Source organism: Diadema antillarum, unplaced genomic scaffold (assembly GCF_040938485.1).
Source record: "Diadema antillarum isolate AM-2024a unplaced genomic scaffold, OU_Dant_1.0 seq00000372_RagTag, whole genome shotgun sequence".
Taxonomy (NCBI): Eukaryota; Metazoa; Echinodermata; class Echinoidea; order Diadematoida; family Diadematidae; genus Diadema; species Diadema antillarum.
Genome location: NW_027271372.1, coordinates 14,187 through 32,662, shown reverse-complemented (window position 1 = coordinate 32,662; position 18,476 = coordinate 14,187). Strand labels below are relative to the sequence as shown.

Sequence of the window (18,476 nt, the reverse complement as noted above, 5' to 3'; positions counted from 1 at the left end):
CAGGGGGTAGTTCTCCGGGGGGTAGTTATCCAGGGGTAGTTATCCGGGGGGTAGTTATCCAGGGGGTAGTTATCCGGGTGGTAGTTATCTGGGGGGTAGTTATCCGGGGGGTAGTCATCCAGGGGGTAGTTACCCAGGGGGTAGTTATCCGGGGGGTAGATGTCCTAGGGGTAATTGCCCTTGGGGGTAGTTGCCCTAGGAGGGTAGATGACGGGGTGGTAGTTTTCCTAGGGGGTAATGGCCCTGGAGGGTGATTGCCCTGGGAGGGTAGTTGTCCGGGGGGTAGTTGCCCTAAGGGGGAATAGACCTGGGGGGTAATTATCCAGGTGGTAGTTATCCGGAGGGTAGTTGCCCAGGGGGTAAGTGCCCGGATACGCTTACGTACACTGATGAAAGGGAGAATGATAGATCGGCAGATGTGAACACCTTTTGGAAACGGGAGCCAATGAAAATGATTTGACAAACTATATGAGAAGAAGAAAAAATAAAAAAGAAGAAGAGGAAGAGGGGGTCGGGATAAGAGGAGGGGAAGGAGGAAGAAGAAGAAGAAGAGGAGCAGGAGGAGCAGGAGGAGGAGGAGCAGGAGGAGCAGGAAGAGGAGCCTAGGAGAAGGAGGAGGAGGCGGAAGATGAAGAGTCGTCGTAGTGGAAGACAGTATATAGGGCCTATACGTGTGATATTATAGCTATGATAGGCCGTGAAAACAGATGCTAAGATGCATTGGAAGGAGGAAGAGAGCATAATCAAAATAACACTAACACCGATAACATTAAAATACATGCTGCATTAATTCCTTAATTTTATTTTTTAGTCTTCTAGTCCCAAATAAATATGTTACTTTGCATGAGGACGGACTCGGGAGGTTTCAGTTGAGTTTAATGCAAGTTTATTTACATTATTTTTCAGACAAAACATAATAACATACATTTCATTTTTTTTTAATATAACAAAGGAATAATACATCGTGAAAGGAACAAAGTGTACACTTGAGAAACATTATCATAGTACATTAATGTAATGACGAAACATTGTGATAAATCACCGAGGAGAACAATATGTATTTAGGAAAAATGGAGGGAAATGCTGAAAAGATATTGCTTGTAATAAAAAAGAAAAAGTACTGATATATAACTGGTTTGAAGTCCACTATACACCATAGACAAGACTGTCACCACAACAAGACAACAGGAGAGACTAGTAAATATACAACCAAAACTGCATCGGGCGTGTTTATCTAATGGGTTGAAATAGCTTGGGCTCTGTAAAATTAAATGAATTGAGGTTTTTTAGTATAATAGTTTTTGATTTGGTAGATTAACTGAAAAATAAATGAATGGATAATTAAACAGATAGATAAGTAGATAAATAAATAAACAAATAAACAAATACAACAACATTAGGAACTCCACGTCAAACCATCTGTAAGTGAAAGAAATAAACAAAACAAACATGCTCCGCAAAGCCACACACACACTCTGTAATCCTTTTGCATCTCAATTACAAACAAATATAAACACCGTCTGTCTCAACCTTCTCCTACGAAAATTTCCGTGTAATTAACGTGAAGAGTGAAGTTTTCCCTACGCTTGGCGTGGCCGTTGCTATTATATGTAAAAACAAATCAGTTAAAAAAAAATCAGTAATGTAATGATAATGGATAAATTTGGTTTTTTTCAATCAGATGTTAAATTATTGAGTAGAATGTGATCAAATAGCTTTATGAGTATAGGTCCAGGTAGTGAGAAAATCTATTTGAATGTGACGATGGGAGCGTGCGCTTCAACGAAACTCACTCTTGGTTGCAGAAATCGAGTTAAAAAAAATGCAATACTCAGATACGCAAAGAGATTTTTCCATGTGGTGGGGAGGAATATGTTCTCTTTGGTACAAGTAGTAGTACGACGGAAAGACGACGACATGAAGAGAGCCCTCACTCGGCCTCTGGTGTTATGTTGCATGGTGCTCATTTTCTCATCAAATCTACAGTATGCGACATATCTGCGTGTAAGAGTAAGAACAGTTAATTTTCGCTAATGCAGTAGTCGCGTTGCGTAGCCAGGTAGCAAAACAACACGGGAGCCGACGACAGTGCTTTCAGGTAAAATCATACTTTTCTATGTATCAACTGATGTAAGCAAGTTTCTGTATTAACGCTATCGGCACTCCTATTTTATGTTGTAGAGCATGTTAATTGTTGAGAAATAAGTGTAAAAAACACAATAGAGAGGGAGGGTTTCTTGTAGTGTGATGCCAGTCGATGGTCGCTGCGCGCTGCGGCTGCGCTGGCTATGATTAGAGATTCTATGCCATCATTACATTGGCCATTATGGGTATGGAGTGTTTGTGTGTTGACCGACAAGTATGTCTAACTGTTAACAATAATTCCGCGAAAAACTTCTCTTTTATAATAATGACATTTGCTGGGTCAGTTTTTCGCTTCTTAGACAGACACCCACCTTTGATACATACGCTATTGCGACGGTTTCAACCGTTCTGGTTGAACACAACTGCGACCAAGTTCCCCCCGCCCTGCGCCCGCATAAAAATGATTAAATTTATTATTATTTTTTTGCAGCTTGGTTTTCAAACCAATCTGGGAAAAATATGTACAGGATTGATCAGTAAACATTTTGACTCACCTCTTCCACTGTTTCCTTCTGTTTTCTGGTTGTTTCCTCCACTTCTTTGACTTTGCAGCACTCCCCAATTCATCGCAGCCTTCGTTTGAAAAATGACCACACAAATGTCTATGGCAAGCCAAATGCTCATTCACAATATTGCGAAGTTAAATTTAGCGCTCTAACAACTTACTAGTACTCTAGTCTATAAATGTAAGTGTACCGATATAATAATTGTATGGAGCATTTGGGATTCAGTACTCGATGATTAAAATGATGGAGCAAAAACCGATATCAAATCGATAGTGGGTTATCGTTTGCAATCGTTATATTTTGCGTGCACTATAACTTTTGTCATGCACTGCCGGCCTGTATCATAAGTATGTATGCTATTTTATATTGATAAATAGTGCATGGCATGAACAGGTTTTTATATTGAGTCATTCCAGCAATAGATCTAACGTGTTAAACCCCCTACTAAATAGGACTTGATCATGTTTGTAATAACACCCATGCATGAATTGGAGAACCATTGCATAAGTAGACCATAGAATCATTTACATTGCTTCAGAAGATTTGCCATTAAATGCAGCCTATTTTCTATGACTATGTAGGCCCCCAATTGCCCAACAAGGTAGGTACAACTACAAGAATTCTAGAGTTCTGCTTCTAGTCTGAAGTTAAAGGAGAGCAATGAGCGTTTGCGTATTCATGATCCACTTATCGCTTAGGCTTGTTCATTTTGAAATTCCACCAGAGAATGGATCCCGAGCTTGAGTGGCCAACATGAGTCGGCGGGGAGGAAATTTTGCGTCGACAGCGCGAAATGCTCCCTTCGGAACAGACGTCCAGCCCACAACAAAGGTCAAGATTATTGGAGGCAAGGCAGTAGAAGTCGCAGAAAGAACACCACCTTCGAGGTATTAAAAGACAAGATGTGCATCAAATCCATCGATTGAATGGTTGTATTGCAAAAGCATTTCATTCAAACTTAATTCTGAAGTGTAAGGATGGTTGTAACTTTCAATTTTCTTAAAGTAGAAATACATGAATTTGTTTGAATTTTATATGAATGAAACAGACAACAAACATCAGAAAAAAAATATATATGAATGAATGAAGTGTCCTTAGATTCAGCCCTACTGTAAATCACCTCCAGTCAAATGTACAGCTGCATATCTTCATTTGCATTTCCATGGAATCAGTAGCTTACTTCTTTTTCTTGTGGAAATACTTTCTATAGAAGCTATCAAAATTGATTAGCACAGGATGGAAAGAATATAGACAAGTTTGTTGTTAAGATGATTCACATGCATTGAGATATAAGCCTTGTTTGTGCCTGTCAATATTGCATGAAGTTGCCAAAGTCTTGAGCTGTGACCAACCTCACAAACTTCAGAAACTGTAAAGATGAATAATTTGCCATAGCCATCCTGCACAAGTCCCGCACAAAAAAAAAAATACTATATCTGTGCATCGCTAGTAAATTTCTGTTTGTTTGGTTTGTTTTTTTGTTGCTGTTGCAGTGCCAGCAGACAAAAATCTGGTGAAGTTCTCAGGAATGGGCCCCATGGAACCCCACCCATGCAGTATCAGCCTCCTGTTAAGGAGAGTAATAACAACAGCTACAACAACAGTCCAGAACCAGTGAGTATATTTTTGACACAAGTTTATGTAATAAAAATATGCTGTAAGGCAGTGCAGTGCTATCTGTTGTTTTGATAAAATGATAATAAGGAAAGATCATTGTTAATCAGTTTGCACAAAGACATAACATAAGAAAAATATCAACTTGGGTAGAGAAGTGACAGAAATTATATTTTCCTTTCTTTTTGTCAATCATTGTCACCCTTATTAGACATTTTTTTTTTCTATAGTTACTCTCTCCATTTCCCACTTGTTTACCTTTGAAGAATGCAGTATTGTAAGTATGTAACAGAAATGTACTGTATGCGCCATATAGCGAGTCTAAATTTTCCCGAATCGGGACTTCCTGACGATTTTGCAAGTGGTTAAATTCGCGATCGTGGAGTACTGTATGGAACAGAGAAATGTATACGTGTGTGTCACATTCATATCGGGATCAGAGTCATTATTTTGGCATGTCTTTAATTTCGCGAATAGCACCCTGACTCCAAATTCACGAAAATAAAATCCCCATGAAATATTCAGCGTGTACAGTAGTTTATTTCTCTTGTTTATGCCACTGTTTTGTGTTATTTGCATGAATCATAATGCTACAAGTGTACTTGCCTTTCTGTTTTTGTGAATGTGCCTATCCTGTATTTATTTAAAGAAAACATGAATAAATAAATGAATGAATAAACAAATAGATGACTAAATCAATGAACAAATGAAAAAATTTAGATAAAAATGCATGATTAGGTTTAGCATTTTCAGAGCTGATCTACTGTAAAAGTTGAAATTTTCACGTGTTGAATTTTTTGCGCATTTCGCGCAGAAAAACTAGCATGAAAATAAAAACCTGCAAATATTTTTGCTTGCCATATGTTCCAGTAGTTGATGTCTTGATTCCATGGAATTAAAAACATGCGAAACTCTTCTTACCCGGCCGAGCGTGAAAAATTAGTCGCACAAAAATATCTGCTTTTACAGTAATTTTCAGGCAAGTTGTGAGATACAGTATGATGCATTCATACGATCATGTGATTGAAAGCATGTTTGTGATATTTTTGTGTTGTGATTTGCCCACACTGTACCAAGACAGTTCATATTTCATTGTCTTCAATACTTTGTAAAATACCACAGTATGTGTGGTTTTGCTGCTGCATACATCTTTTCCATCATGATCGTATGTGTCTACTATTTCAGCTACCCAATGGCTACAGGAAGATCTATTCCCAGACGGCACCCAGAGACATAAGCAACTCACACATTCACTCAACTGGCAGGATCCAGGAGGACAGATCAAAGTCAGTTATGAATATCATTTTCTCTTTCTTCTTCTTCTTCTTGTTCTTGTTCTTGTTCTTCTTGTTCTTCTTCTTCTTCTTCTTCTTCTTCTTCTTGTTCTTCTTCTTCTTCTTCTTTGCCTTCTTCTTCTTATCATTGCTGTTTTCTTCTTTATTTGCTGTTGTCATTACTGCCTTCATCATCAGAAGAGGTGGTAGTAGTAGTGCTGTTATCATTGTTTTGACAGATTGTTTGTGGTTGGGGATGGTTGTGAGGCCTCAGTGAAGTTTTACTCTTGTGCTTGTTACAGAAGGTTTTCACGAAATGAGCTAAACATTGTGTGAATCTATTGGTACTAAACTGGACAGCAAAAGAAAGTACCCACTTCTTTCAAAGGCCGCACACAAAAATTCACCCCCTAGAAATAAACAATTTTGTACACAAGTGTGCTACAATGCCCCTTACTAATCACATGCACATAAGCAAGTGAATGTCTTCATAACAAAGAAGAACTTGACATGCACAGCATCTTGGTCACTGAATTAAAAGTCCCACACAAAAGCACTTTCCACCATGCATAAAAGGCCACTGAATGGACAACAATTTTAAACAACCAACATTGATCCAAGCTCTGCAAGAGGAATGGACAGAACTTCCCAAGGACTGCGCCCGACAGCTTGTCCAGAGCATGCGTCAGAGATGCCTGGAATGTGTCCAGGCCCGAGGAGGACATACACATTATTGAAAATTGATGTTTGTGACTGCTTTTTTCGTCCTGTGACATTGGTTTTGCGTAAAACTTGCAAGGCTCATTCTGTTACATTTTGTGACTTTTGATTTAGTGACCAAGACGCTGTGCATGTCATTTTTTTCTTTGTAATAAAGATAATCACTTGCTATTGGGTATGTGATTACTTATGGATGATGCAGCATTCCTGTGTACAAAAATTGTTTATTTCTAGGGGATGAATTTTTGAGTGCGGCCTTTGACAGAAGTGGGTACTTTCTTTTGCTGTCCAGTTTATGTACACATTTTATCATTTGCAGCCCTGATAGAAAAATAATCTATATGATTGTGTCCATATGTTTGTAGCATTCTGAATTTCAAAGTTACCTGGCATTACATACAAGAGAATATCTTTAAAGCTTCAGAGTGAAATATGGTCAATATGTTCCCAATACATATTCCACTCAATCAGCTCAGACAAAGAAAAATTGCACCGTCGTTTTGTATTATGTATTTGAAACTTTCTTCATGATTGAGATGTAGATGGCAGCATTTGCTACATGAAAATGTGGAGAAACATACTGGTAGGTATGAAATAATGGCTGCACTGAATGGTCTTTGTCTTCAGACCCCTACCTCCGATTCAGGGAGAGAGCAACCAGGATGCAGGTGACCATGGCGACGATCGGAGCTCCAGCAACGGTCAGGAGGACCCGTTCACCATCAAGGACCTCCTCCGCAAGCCATTTCCCGTCAAGCTTGCCTCCACACCGGTCTTGTCGCCGATCGCCAACAAGCCCTCGCTGACGGAGCAGGTGTCGCAGCATTTGGCCAACTATGACGCCCTCCACTTCAAGGAGATGTACACAGACCTTGCCGAGTTCGACCACGGTCTCCACGGTTATGTGTCCCAGGCGCAGATGAACATGGTCGCGCACCAGCACAAGCTGCCGATCCCCCTGACAACACTCAGGCTACTCTTCTCAAACTTTGCCAAGGAGTCCAATCCAGACATAGTGAACTACGAAAAGCTGATCCAGTTTCTGGCAAGGGCCAAGCTCGGTTCGGCCAAAGCGCAGACACTCCTCCAAGCAAATGTGGAAAAGTGAGTGTGTAGTTGCTATACTCATTGCTTAATCTCATGATAGTAAAAACATCTCCTACAAGAAAATTGATCCAACTTATCAAAACTGCTGTTCTTCCTGAACTTGAGGATGTTCTTGAAAATTATTTGCATGGTTTTGTTTTGTTAACTGATTTCCATACTGTACATTATTAAAAAGGGTTGAGTTTTAAACAAAAATGAGAACTTTCAAATTGTCAATCTTTTGGAAGTTGAACGACTATTTGAAATTACGCATGATATCGATGAATACACAGCCAACTGTACTATGGACTTAGAAGGTTAGTCAAAGCAAAGATGTGGCTTTTATGTATAACATTTTCATGTCATAACATTTTTGTCCCCGCCGAACGAGTTCGAGCAGGGGACTATGAAACGGGCTCCGTACGTGTGTGTGTCCGTGTGTCCGTCCGTCCGTCCGTCCGTCCGTCCGTCCGTGTGTCCGTGTGTGCGTCCGTGTGTGATCAAAATCTTCAATTTGCTACTTCTCTGTCATTTATGAGCCAATTTTGATTCTGTTTGCTTTATATGATAGCACTACATGGGAGCTTTGAAATTTCTACACAGAATTTCAGTCGTGACCTTTGACCTTGACCTTTGACCTATATTGTACATTTTGCTACAAAATGCTACTCCTTCGCCATTTCTGACCCGATTTCGATTCCGTTTGCTTTATGTGATGGCACTAGGTGAGGGCTTCAAAACTTCTACACAGAATTTTGACCTTTGACTTCTTTGACCTTTGACCTTGATTTTTTGACCTATATTGTACATTTTGCTACAAAATGCTACTCCTTCGCCATTTCTAACCCGATTTCGATTCCATTTGCTTTATGTGATGGCACTAGGTGAGGGCTTCAAAACTTCTACACAGAATTTTGACCTTTGACTTCTTTGACCTTTGACCTTGATTTTTGACCTATATTGTACATTTTGCTACGAAATGCTACTCCTTCGCCATTTTTAACCCGATTTCGATTCCGTTTGCTTTATATGATGGCACTAGTTGAGGGCTTCAAAACTTCTACACAGAATTTTGACCTTTGACTTCTTTGACCTTTGACCTTGATTTTTGACCTATATTGTGCATTTTGCTACAGAATGCTACTCCTTCGCCATTTCTAACCCGATTTCGATTCCGTTTGCTTTATGTGATAGCACTAGGTGAGGGCTTCAAAACTTCTACACAGAATTTTGACCTTTGTCTTCTTTGACCTTTGACCTTGATTTTTGACCTATATTGTACATTGGCTACAAAATGCTACTCCTTCGCCATTTCTAACCCAATTTCGATTCCATTTGCTTTATGTGATGGCACTAGGTGAGGGCTTCAAAACTTCTACACAGAATTTTGACCTTTGACTTCTTTGACCTTTGACCTTGATTTTTTACCTATATTGCACATTTTGTTACAAAATGCTACTTCCGGCGGGGACATATGTTACGCACCGCGTAATTTCTACTTTTCCTTGTTATGTCTAGTGATTTTTTTCTTTTTTTTTTGTCGCTGAATTCTGAAGAAAACAAACAAAAAGGTTTGGCTTGAATTTGTTTGATCTATTCAACTACAGCATTTATTTGAGGCTTCAAGCCTGTGGATGATCAATCTGACAAATAGGGAACAAATGTTGTTTCCGTGGGATATGCCTTAGATATGTGAGTCAGTTGTGTCTTTCTATTCTTCTATTCCTCCATGTACACATTATCTCCTGCTGATGCTTGGTCAAATTTGTGTGGTCACCATTTAGATTTGTGCATGAGGCAGAGGACCAGGGGGCGACCGACCAGGAGTTGGCCAGACTGGACAACCAGATCAAGAAATACGAGGAGCATGAAGAGGCCAAGAAGCGACACCAGGAGAGAGAGAAGCAGAAGGAGAAGGAGAGAAAAATGGCCAAGTATGCTGCAGTACTCTAAAAACCAATCATATCCAATACATTCTCTTAAAGGGGAAATCCAGTCTAAATCTTAGTTAGTCTGATAAGAAAGAGTAAAATATTACAAGTTCAATGGTAAAATTTTGATTGAAATCGGGTGAAAAATAAGAAAGTTATGACATCATGAAGTTTCGCTAATTTTTCAGGAAACAGCTCTTGAACGGTTATATGAATATGCAAGTGGCAAAGTGAGCATGTCATCCCCTCACAACTTGCCATATGGTTTGTACGTAAAATTTTGAAAGTTCCAGTTTTTCATTCAAACTTAACTATGCCCAAGGCTCAAATCGTGGTATATCTAATTGATCACAATTCTGAAGTTATTCAACCAGGAATAGCATCATGTTTCAGACTTCAAAGACAGAAACATTGAATTTTCATCATTTTTTTTTTTGTGCACAATCTATGGAAAATTGTGAGGTTATGACATAGTGAGCTTACCAATTTGCATATTCATATCCACTGTACAAGAAATGCTTTGCAGAAATTAGCAAAATTTCAAAATGTCATAACTTCCTCATTTTTCATTCGATTTCAGTCAAATTTCTACTGTCAAATTCGTAAGATTTTACTCTTTTTTATCAGACTAACTTATATTTGGACTGGATTTCCCCTTTAATTTTTGTACCTGGTTTTTGTAGTATTGAACTTGGATTAGGTGCATAGAGAAGGCAAAGTAACATCTAGACAATTAGTGTATATACCATACATTTTGCTAGCACTATATTGCCTGAAGGACAAATTGGCGAGTTGTTGAATTCAGAATTTGTCAGTGTGTTTGTGTCGTAAAGATGTAGGAGCCGTCCAGTACCCTGTTCTCTTTTATGTTGCCCAGTTGCTTTGCAAATTTCTTAGGTTTCATTTTTGTGGGAATTTAAGACTACTTAATAACAAGATCAACTTTGGAACATCCTCTTCGCTTTGTTTTTGTTATGGGGTTCATTCTTTGCATTTTGCAACAGCATTTTGTGTGATAGGTATTTGTTGTCTTTATGAAATATGAGTATTGTGTGTTTTTTGTCCGATGAACAGAATTTCTCTAACCATTGTATCTTCTTGTTCCTTTTCTTCTCACTTTCAGACAACAAGAAAAGTGGAAGCCATCATTTGAAACAAAGTGAGTAAATTTAAAAAAAAAAAGTTTTAGTGATATTAAGATTTGTTTTTGTTTCGTTTTATTGTTTAATCCATGCTGCATTATGTGTTTTCCTGTATACCTTCCCGTGTGTGAGAGAATGTTTTGATTCTAGTACATTAACATCAAACAATCCCATGGTGAGTTGAATCAGAGGACTTTCATGTCTCAAGCAGACCCAATACAAGCCGAGAAAAATTGCTTCCCTGAAATGTAGTTGACCTTATAAAAACCAGCCATTGACCATCTTCCTTTCCTTTTCTTTTCTTTTTTTCTAAGGAAACCTTTGAGGACCTTTTCAGAGCTGGACGATGCCAAACTGATTCGAACACTTGAGGAGCAGTTCACCGACGGCAAGAAGAAAAAGACGATCGACATCGAAGGGATGAGGGCCATGTGCTTGAAGAAGGACAAGCACCAACAGGGAACTTTCTCCCAGAAGGATGTAAGTTGCCATGGCGATAACTTGTAATAACTTCCTTGTTGATGATGAGGTCATGAAGATAAAGATGAAGATGAGGATGAAGAACACACAACTTGAATCAAAGAAGTGTATATATATATATATATATATATATATATATATAATTTTTATTGTTACTATTTCAAAGAGTATAAAGCAGAGAATTTGAGAAATTTACTGGAAAGATGGAATATTACACCTTATGGAAATATTTGTGTATTTTGCATTCTACTTGACTGGGATGAAGATTAGCGCATGCTATTATATTTGGAATATATTATATTATTTGCTAAAGTACTTTCACCTACAAATGCATATATGAGGTTCACTAATATTGGCCCAATGCAAAATATCAGTTGTATCAGAGTGTAAAGATGTTAATGTAAGATTAGACATTTTTTGGAATAGAATACATTGTAAATTTACAGATTGCTTTGTCTCTCTCTTTTCTTGTAATAGCTATCAATAGTAGTCTGTTACAGTATACTTTAAAGCTGTATTTGGCTAGCTACTTACTGTGTTTTAACCATCAATTATCTTAAGACCACAGAAGTAGAAGAATATGATTTAAAACTAGAGAAGCACTCTGAGAGCGCAGACCTCTGCCAAGCATGCCGCTCATTTCCACCACTGATCTTGTTCTTCCATTGAGATATCAATGATTACCACCCATATGTACTTAAATAGCATTGTGTGCTGAAAGTCGACTGATTTCCCAATATAGTCACCTTTGTTACATCATAACCCCTCAGCTGCACGGCGTGCCTCACCCTAGCAGAAACTAGAGCACGCACTTTTGTGCGTGCATGCAAACCTCAAATACGCGCAGCCTGAACTCCCAAGTTCATTCACCCTACCTGCCAAAATATCAAAAAATCCTTCATAAATTCCCCCAAAATTCTCGGATCACTACTAAAATTTAATCATCTGTTACTTGTATCACTCTAAACATTTCCTGCAAGTTTCATCCAAATCCGTCAAATACTTATTGAGTTATTTTGCACACTGACAAACTAACTAACAAACGAACAAACGAACGAAGAAACCAAAGGTAACGAAAACATAACCTCCTCCCTTGGCGGAGGTAAAAAAAATAGACACACAGAAAATGATGCTCTGTCAGTGAGTAGGACATTGTAGAAAGTCTACCACTTTCATATTACTCACGATAATAAACTCTGAATCAAATGTTGCTCTATCAGAATATTTAATGTGAGCAGTCAGTGGCAACCTCCATTTTGTCTCTATGCATAAGAATATTTCAGATATCCAGTTAAACTATTCTTGTCTTGAGTTTCAGATCAGCCACTGACCTGATGAAGCAATACTTGACATTTTTATTCGCCATTATGTTATCTCATGTGATCCGACAGCTGGATGAGCTGTTCTTATTCTACCGGATCCCGATCCAAGGCTCCCTTCTCAACAAGATGATTCAGAGGATGGATACAGGAAATGGACAACTCAGGTATGGTGACCTTTGACCTTCACCACTTAAAGGGATTGTACAGTTTTGGTTGAGACCTAATTTCAGGTTTCTAACATTTTTTGGTGAGATAATGAGAAACCCCTTATGAAATATGAAAGAGCATGTAATTCCATGAGGAATTCAACGTTTATTTGATGAAAATTGGTTTTGAAATGGCTGAGATATCTAATAAAGTGTGGGAGCCACCTTTTATTACGATCGCTTTGTTTTACTTTGTTTTTGGATGTTTCAGTCATTCCAAACCCAATTTTCATCAAATAAACTTTGAATTCTTCTTAAAATGGTATGCTCTGTACTATTTTATAAGTGTTTTCTTGGTATCTCGCAAAAAGTTAAACGCCCAATTCTCATCTCCACCAATACTGTACCATCCCTTTAAGAGGGTTTGTTGTCTTTAGAGTTTTTTGTGGCCCATTTAGGGGAAATAGCTTATGGACTAGAAGACTTCAACTGGCTTTGAAACTTGTTTGATGTCTTTGATTAGAATATGTTTAAAAAAAAGCAGCAACAAAAACAGTCAGTTAACTTTAAGTGTTAAGATACTAGGTTAAATCTAGGATCATTTCAGTTAGGGAGCATTGTCTGTTTCTTTCAGACCAATTACATAACTTGTGTGACCGAATCAGAAGCAAAGTATGTTACAGTGAACTGAGTAAATGGAACAAACTGCCAGTATTACAGGTCACATTGGCGGAGTTTATTGTACATGTTATACTTTTAGATGTAGTAAGATATTTCTTTTCCTTTTTTCAGTTGGCAATAATATTTAACTCTTTCAGACCAATTTTGTGACTTGAGTGACCTACACGGTTTGTAATCAGAAGCATTCAAAAGCTGTTTCCAGCGTGTACTGTTAGATGCAATAAGAAATCATTACTGGTCATATTGATTGATTTGTCATAAAGTCCCAGACAGGTGTAGGCATTTTGTTCAATACAGAATTCAAGAACTGTGTGTTATGTTCTTCTCCCCAGCTGGATAACCCTCCTAGACTTGCTGGAGAGGGTCAACTCTGGAGACATCTCCACGCCTCGACAGGACTCCAACCAGTCCTCGCAGCGGGACCAGAGAAGGTCCTCCGAACAGCTTGGTGCTAGGAACAGCCCCAGCATGGACCACTGGAGCAACCCCGCTGTGGCAGGGCGTAGTTCCAGGGAAGGGTCCAGAGATGGGGCCAGGCTAGTGGCTGACCCCCACCTGAGACCTGTCGAGTCCAGAAGGCCCAATACTTGGCCCAAAAGACCAATCAGGGAAGCTTTGCCATCACCAGAGCCAGATAATGTAGCATCCCCGCCCTGGCTAAGGCAGCCCTTGGCTGTAAGTAACTAGACCCCCTATGGTTAGTCGGAACTCTTTAATTTAATAATTTCCATGCTCTTTGGTGCAGATTTGATGACGTTAAAAACAGCAAGAAGGTTAAGAGATGTGGTATAAATGAATATGTCGAGTGAGGGTTTCACAATAAAGAGAACAGGATTGTAAAGAGCTACACTATGAATTTCTATGTCTGAATCGTGTAATCTGTGATTACCTCAATCCTTTTCATGACTTTTTCCTTTTGCGCAGAGGATCGAAACGACTCAACGCAAGCACGACCCCGATGTAAGTCAGGTGGAATTGGAAATCACAAGAAACGACACGCCAACCGACCAGCATGTCACCCCATCCCCGCCCCCCTTGTCGCCCCCATTCGAGGGGGAGGACTACGAGATTGAGCAGCTCCGGCGGGTGGCCAGGGAGTACCGCCAGCGGCCCCAGCAGCGTCACCGGGCAGAGCAGGACGTCGCGGCGACGTCGCAGCAGCAGAACGAGAAACAGCGGAGAGAGGACTGGTTCAAGGGCTTTCTGCACCTCGCCAAGGGACTGTACAGCAACGACGCAGCCAAGACAGGTTTGTGTCATTACTTGCGAGACTCACGCTGAATTAGTATCAGATGCCAGCCAGCACATAAAGAGAGAAAATAGTGCAAAGCATCTAAGCATGACCATTGTTAAGTGCTGCCGAGCTAACTTTGATTGATCAATATCTAGTCACTGAACAAGCTGGAAATGATTTACTTACAAACAAAGTCTTATATGACACATTTGCAGCATATGCACACTAAGTTGAGTGTACATGTAGGTGTATGTTGTAGATGAATTTATCGAGGATTAACACTTCACATGCTAATTGCAAAATTTACATACTCATCAAAGTGCCACCTGGTACCTTTTATTATCACAATGTTGATGCAATTGTTCCAATGACCAATTGTGCTGTTTTAGATCACTGTAGATGCTTATATTGTACCATCATGAAGTACATTCATCATTCTTTCTTTTAGTAGATTAAGAGTAGGGAAAAATCTTGACTGTTGTGATTAAAAAGTTTCTTTAATTTCTCTCCTTGATGATGACCCTATCAGTTTTGGGATCAGTACTTCCACACACACTATCTTGGCCCTTGAATCTCGAAGAGTTGTTGAACAAGTCATCTTCATTGCTTTCATTATCTTTATTTTGGCCCGTAGGTTGTCTCAACAAGGAAGAGATGTTTCGCCTCGTCACCAACTACAACCTGATCTACCAGCTGGGCATCTCGCCGTCTCACATCAAACGTGTTGTGGAGACTTGCTGCCACGAGGGGGATGAAGTCCCCATCCAGCCTGTCCTGGAGATCCTCCGGCAGAAGAAGAAGTGAATTGACGACCCCCTTTGTGGCGGGTGCGAGGATTGCGACACCGTGTAAGCTATTGGTGCCGGGACAATCAAACCTACGTACGTTATTGAGCTCAAGGCTGAACCTCGGCGATTGTTTAACCATTCAAAGATACCATACTGACAGACAGCAGTGATAATGACGAAGAGAGAGTATCCCTCTGGAATGGATACAGTGATGGGTTTTCAGCACTGAAGGTTCTGTGGCTGAATCTTCAGTGATTTTACTTGATCAGCTCGTCTTCTTTATAACTAAAATAAAGATATCAGAGCTGCCGTGTTGAGTTCCACAAAAATGAAAATGACATCATCTGTTTTGTGAGTGTTTGTGTTTTCTTTTCTCTCAATTCAGTTTCTCACATGCTCTGTCCTTCTGAAAAACTAATGCCAGGTATGACACATCAGGGGTAATTGATGGAGCCCAGAATGGGCCCCAAATCCAGAATGTTTGCAGGCTGATTGTTGTAGTTTTATTCATCCAGGATGTTAGGCTTGAGTCATCCCACAAATATTTTCATCTTGCCCCTGTGGCATGGAAAATTCTACTGCTTAAATCAAGCATAAAACTGATAACTTAACTTTCAACCTGTCAGAATCCAGTATGTAGGCTGTAATTATATTCCTTGTTTTATTCATTAATTTTTCAATGTAGCCAGTATCACTTGCTTTGTCTTCTTTTATGTCAATGATTTTTCAAATTGATTCTGAAAGCTTTTATTTGTGACTGGAGCATTGCTCAATGGTAGCTAGAAATGTTTTGCTTGTTTTTCCTTCATATATCAGATTTCTTTGCAGACTGACCCTTGTATATAATAGATAGAGGTCTATGGCAGTCTTATTGAGTCTGTACATTCAGGGAATATTACGGTAGTATACAAATAATACGCATCACTGAGGGCATTAGTAAAAACTACCCACGCAAGGTACCTCTGAAATAGTCTTACATGCTCAGGGCAATAGCCCAGGGTGTTTAGCCTGTCTCAAAGGTACCAAGTGTGGGTAATTATGCTCATGCCCGAACAAAATGTGTGATACTGGTTTTATAGAATGATGGAGAAGATAGCTGTACCATTTGATAAATCACCCTCATCACAGTGTCTGTATGTTCCTAGATCTGCATCAAACTTTAAAATGCCTTGTCATTCTCGCGACATGAGAGTGCAAATGATCGGTCATTATACTTTACCCATCACTGGTCAGAAGCAAGATCACATGTTAGGCAAAATAAATGCCGGGTCACGCGTGTGCTCCAAACAGATCATTTGAGTAGGATCTACTTCATCATTTTGTTATAGTGTATATAGTACAGGAGAAAGTATGTGTGTTCTTTTTAAACAGCTCATGGTGGAGCATCTTCACCGTTTCAGATTCATTATTCTGAATCACAGTGGATAAAAACTGTCAATGGTCCAGAAATCTATTGTCATCCTGGATAGTTTTTAGACGGCCACTTTGGACCGTTGTAATTACCCCTTAAGAAGAAATATCAAGTGTATTTCAAAGAGGAAATTTCCGATGCATTTTCTTTTAGTCATTGCCTGTAACTCCAAAGCCATTTTTATTCCACACACATGTGCACATACTGACTCGTATAATGCACTCTGTTACACACACTGCCTTCCCATCATCAGAACAAAAATGCCCCCATGGGAAGTACGTCAAGTACTGTTTGTGGCAAAGCAGTAGATACTTCCACATGCATTTGACACACAAGGGTATGTTCATTATTTTGTGATGAGCCTTCATGCATGTTATACTGTAGAAACATGACCAGATACTGGTATTTCTTGCTTTAATAGATCTCGTGTGCTGGTGTGCGATGCAGTAAGATCACATTCACCTTGTAACAACATTATTATTTATAGCTCGGTGAGTGTACATGTAGATAATCACAGTTGACGATGGCAGAAGTCATTGAGATCAAATAATTAGTCTCAAGTGTGTGTCTTGCTGTTTGTGTGTTGCCAATGTCATGTAGCGTACACAAACTTGCCAGCAGTCTGGGTATTGTATGTTGTGTGGTTGCCCACTGTTATGAGTTTAGTACAGGCAAGTGATAGCATAATGTTACAAAGTGATTCTGGAGGTATCAAAAGATTGCAAGCCTTGTGCAAAATGAGACAGACAATCATGTATAGATACTTGTTTCATTCAAGGAAACCATGCCCCAATCTGCACAAAGTATACTGTCAGTCACTAACTGCCTGTTCGTCCAGATTATACCGGTATAAATCAAGGGTAGCGGGAAGCAGCTGTTCATTGTGAAATATTGTGTGCATGTTGAGAAGAATCTTGCGTACATTGAAACAACAGTTGCAAAGCATGAAGTTCATAAACCAATTGAAATAGTTTTGCAGTGGCCTGTAACATATCATTTGCTATGCTTGTTTGACATTTTAAAAAAAAATCAAAGGAACCTGTTTCTTACAGAATTCATGTTAAACTGTAGTGCATATGAATTTGATTTTGAGCTAATTCAACCCATAATCAAAGCAAAGATATGCCCTGTCATGGTACGTCCTCGTGCCAACTTTTATTGAATTTTACGAGATGTTTTTGTACATTACTTTGATATGAAACATGAAGTGTTTGGTAACATGCGCAGGTTAATGCAATGTTGAGATCAAGATCAGCTTTCTTTTTTCTCAGAGGGTTTACAAAATGTTCAAAACATGACAGAGAAACTTTATATGAAAAATTATACAGTTTATATGTTCTTTTACCTTCAAAGAGCAAATACTTTAGTAGTTTGAGTAAATACTACATTTATTGTATATTTAATATACAGATTAATATAGTTTTATTTAAATGTAAGTTGTCTTTAAAATAGGGTGTAGTAGCCAAGATTACTTCAGTATGAACTACAGGCAAAAATATGATATGATAGGAGTGTGATTCCAAAATATGTGTTTATAATATATTGTAGCTACCAAACACAATATGTGAAAATCTGAGTGCAAATGAAACTTTGCAGAACATATATTTCACATTTTGTACAATAACTTACAAAGCATGCTATCAAATTCAAGCAAATTTTGCGCAAGGACATACATGAACCATGATGGGGCATTCGTGTGGATTGATTCAAATTCCATCTGCTGAAAGTTGGGTATAAATATGTTGAAGTTGGATATGCATACTGTACATGCTTGTTGCTGTCAAGAAACAAATTAACATCAATTATACATGCCACTGCAAGATGAATTCAAATTTTACCAATACAAATAAAGTATCAAAATGTACTTCCCTAGTTCAAATTGTCAAATTTAATTCTGCTTGGGTTATTTTTTTTTTATATAGTTTAGCATGGGCAGTTAAAGTTCCTGTATTTTATGTCTTTAAATCACTCTTGTCTGTATATCCTTACAAACATT

General features: G+C 38.8%; 1 protein-coding gene across 1 annotated transcript; it reads left to right on the top strand.

The window, feature by feature from the left end:
• The first annotated feature begins 2,056 nt into the window (after positions 1 to 2,056).
• Positions 2,057 to 15,085, top strand: LOC139731437 (uncharacterized). The gene is made up of 13 exons (XM_071642322.1): positions 2,057 to 2,098; positions 3,376 to 3,538; positions 4,145 to 4,265; positions 5,451 to 5,555; positions 5,738 to 5,742; positions 6,887 to 7,363; positions 9,130 to 9,279; positions 10,400 to 10,435; positions 10,733 to 10,898; positions 12,290 to 12,384; positions 13,380 to 13,722; positions 13,972 to 14,296; positions 14,916 to 15,085. The coding sequence occupies exons 2-13, from the start codon at positions 3,405 to 3,407 to the stop codon at positions 15,083 to 15,085; spliced, it is 2,127 nt and encodes a 708-aa protein (XP_071498423.1). The 5' UTR covers positions 2,057 to 2,098; positions 3,376 to 3,404.
• The last annotated feature ends 3,391 nt before the right edge of the window (positions 15,086 to 18,476 follow it).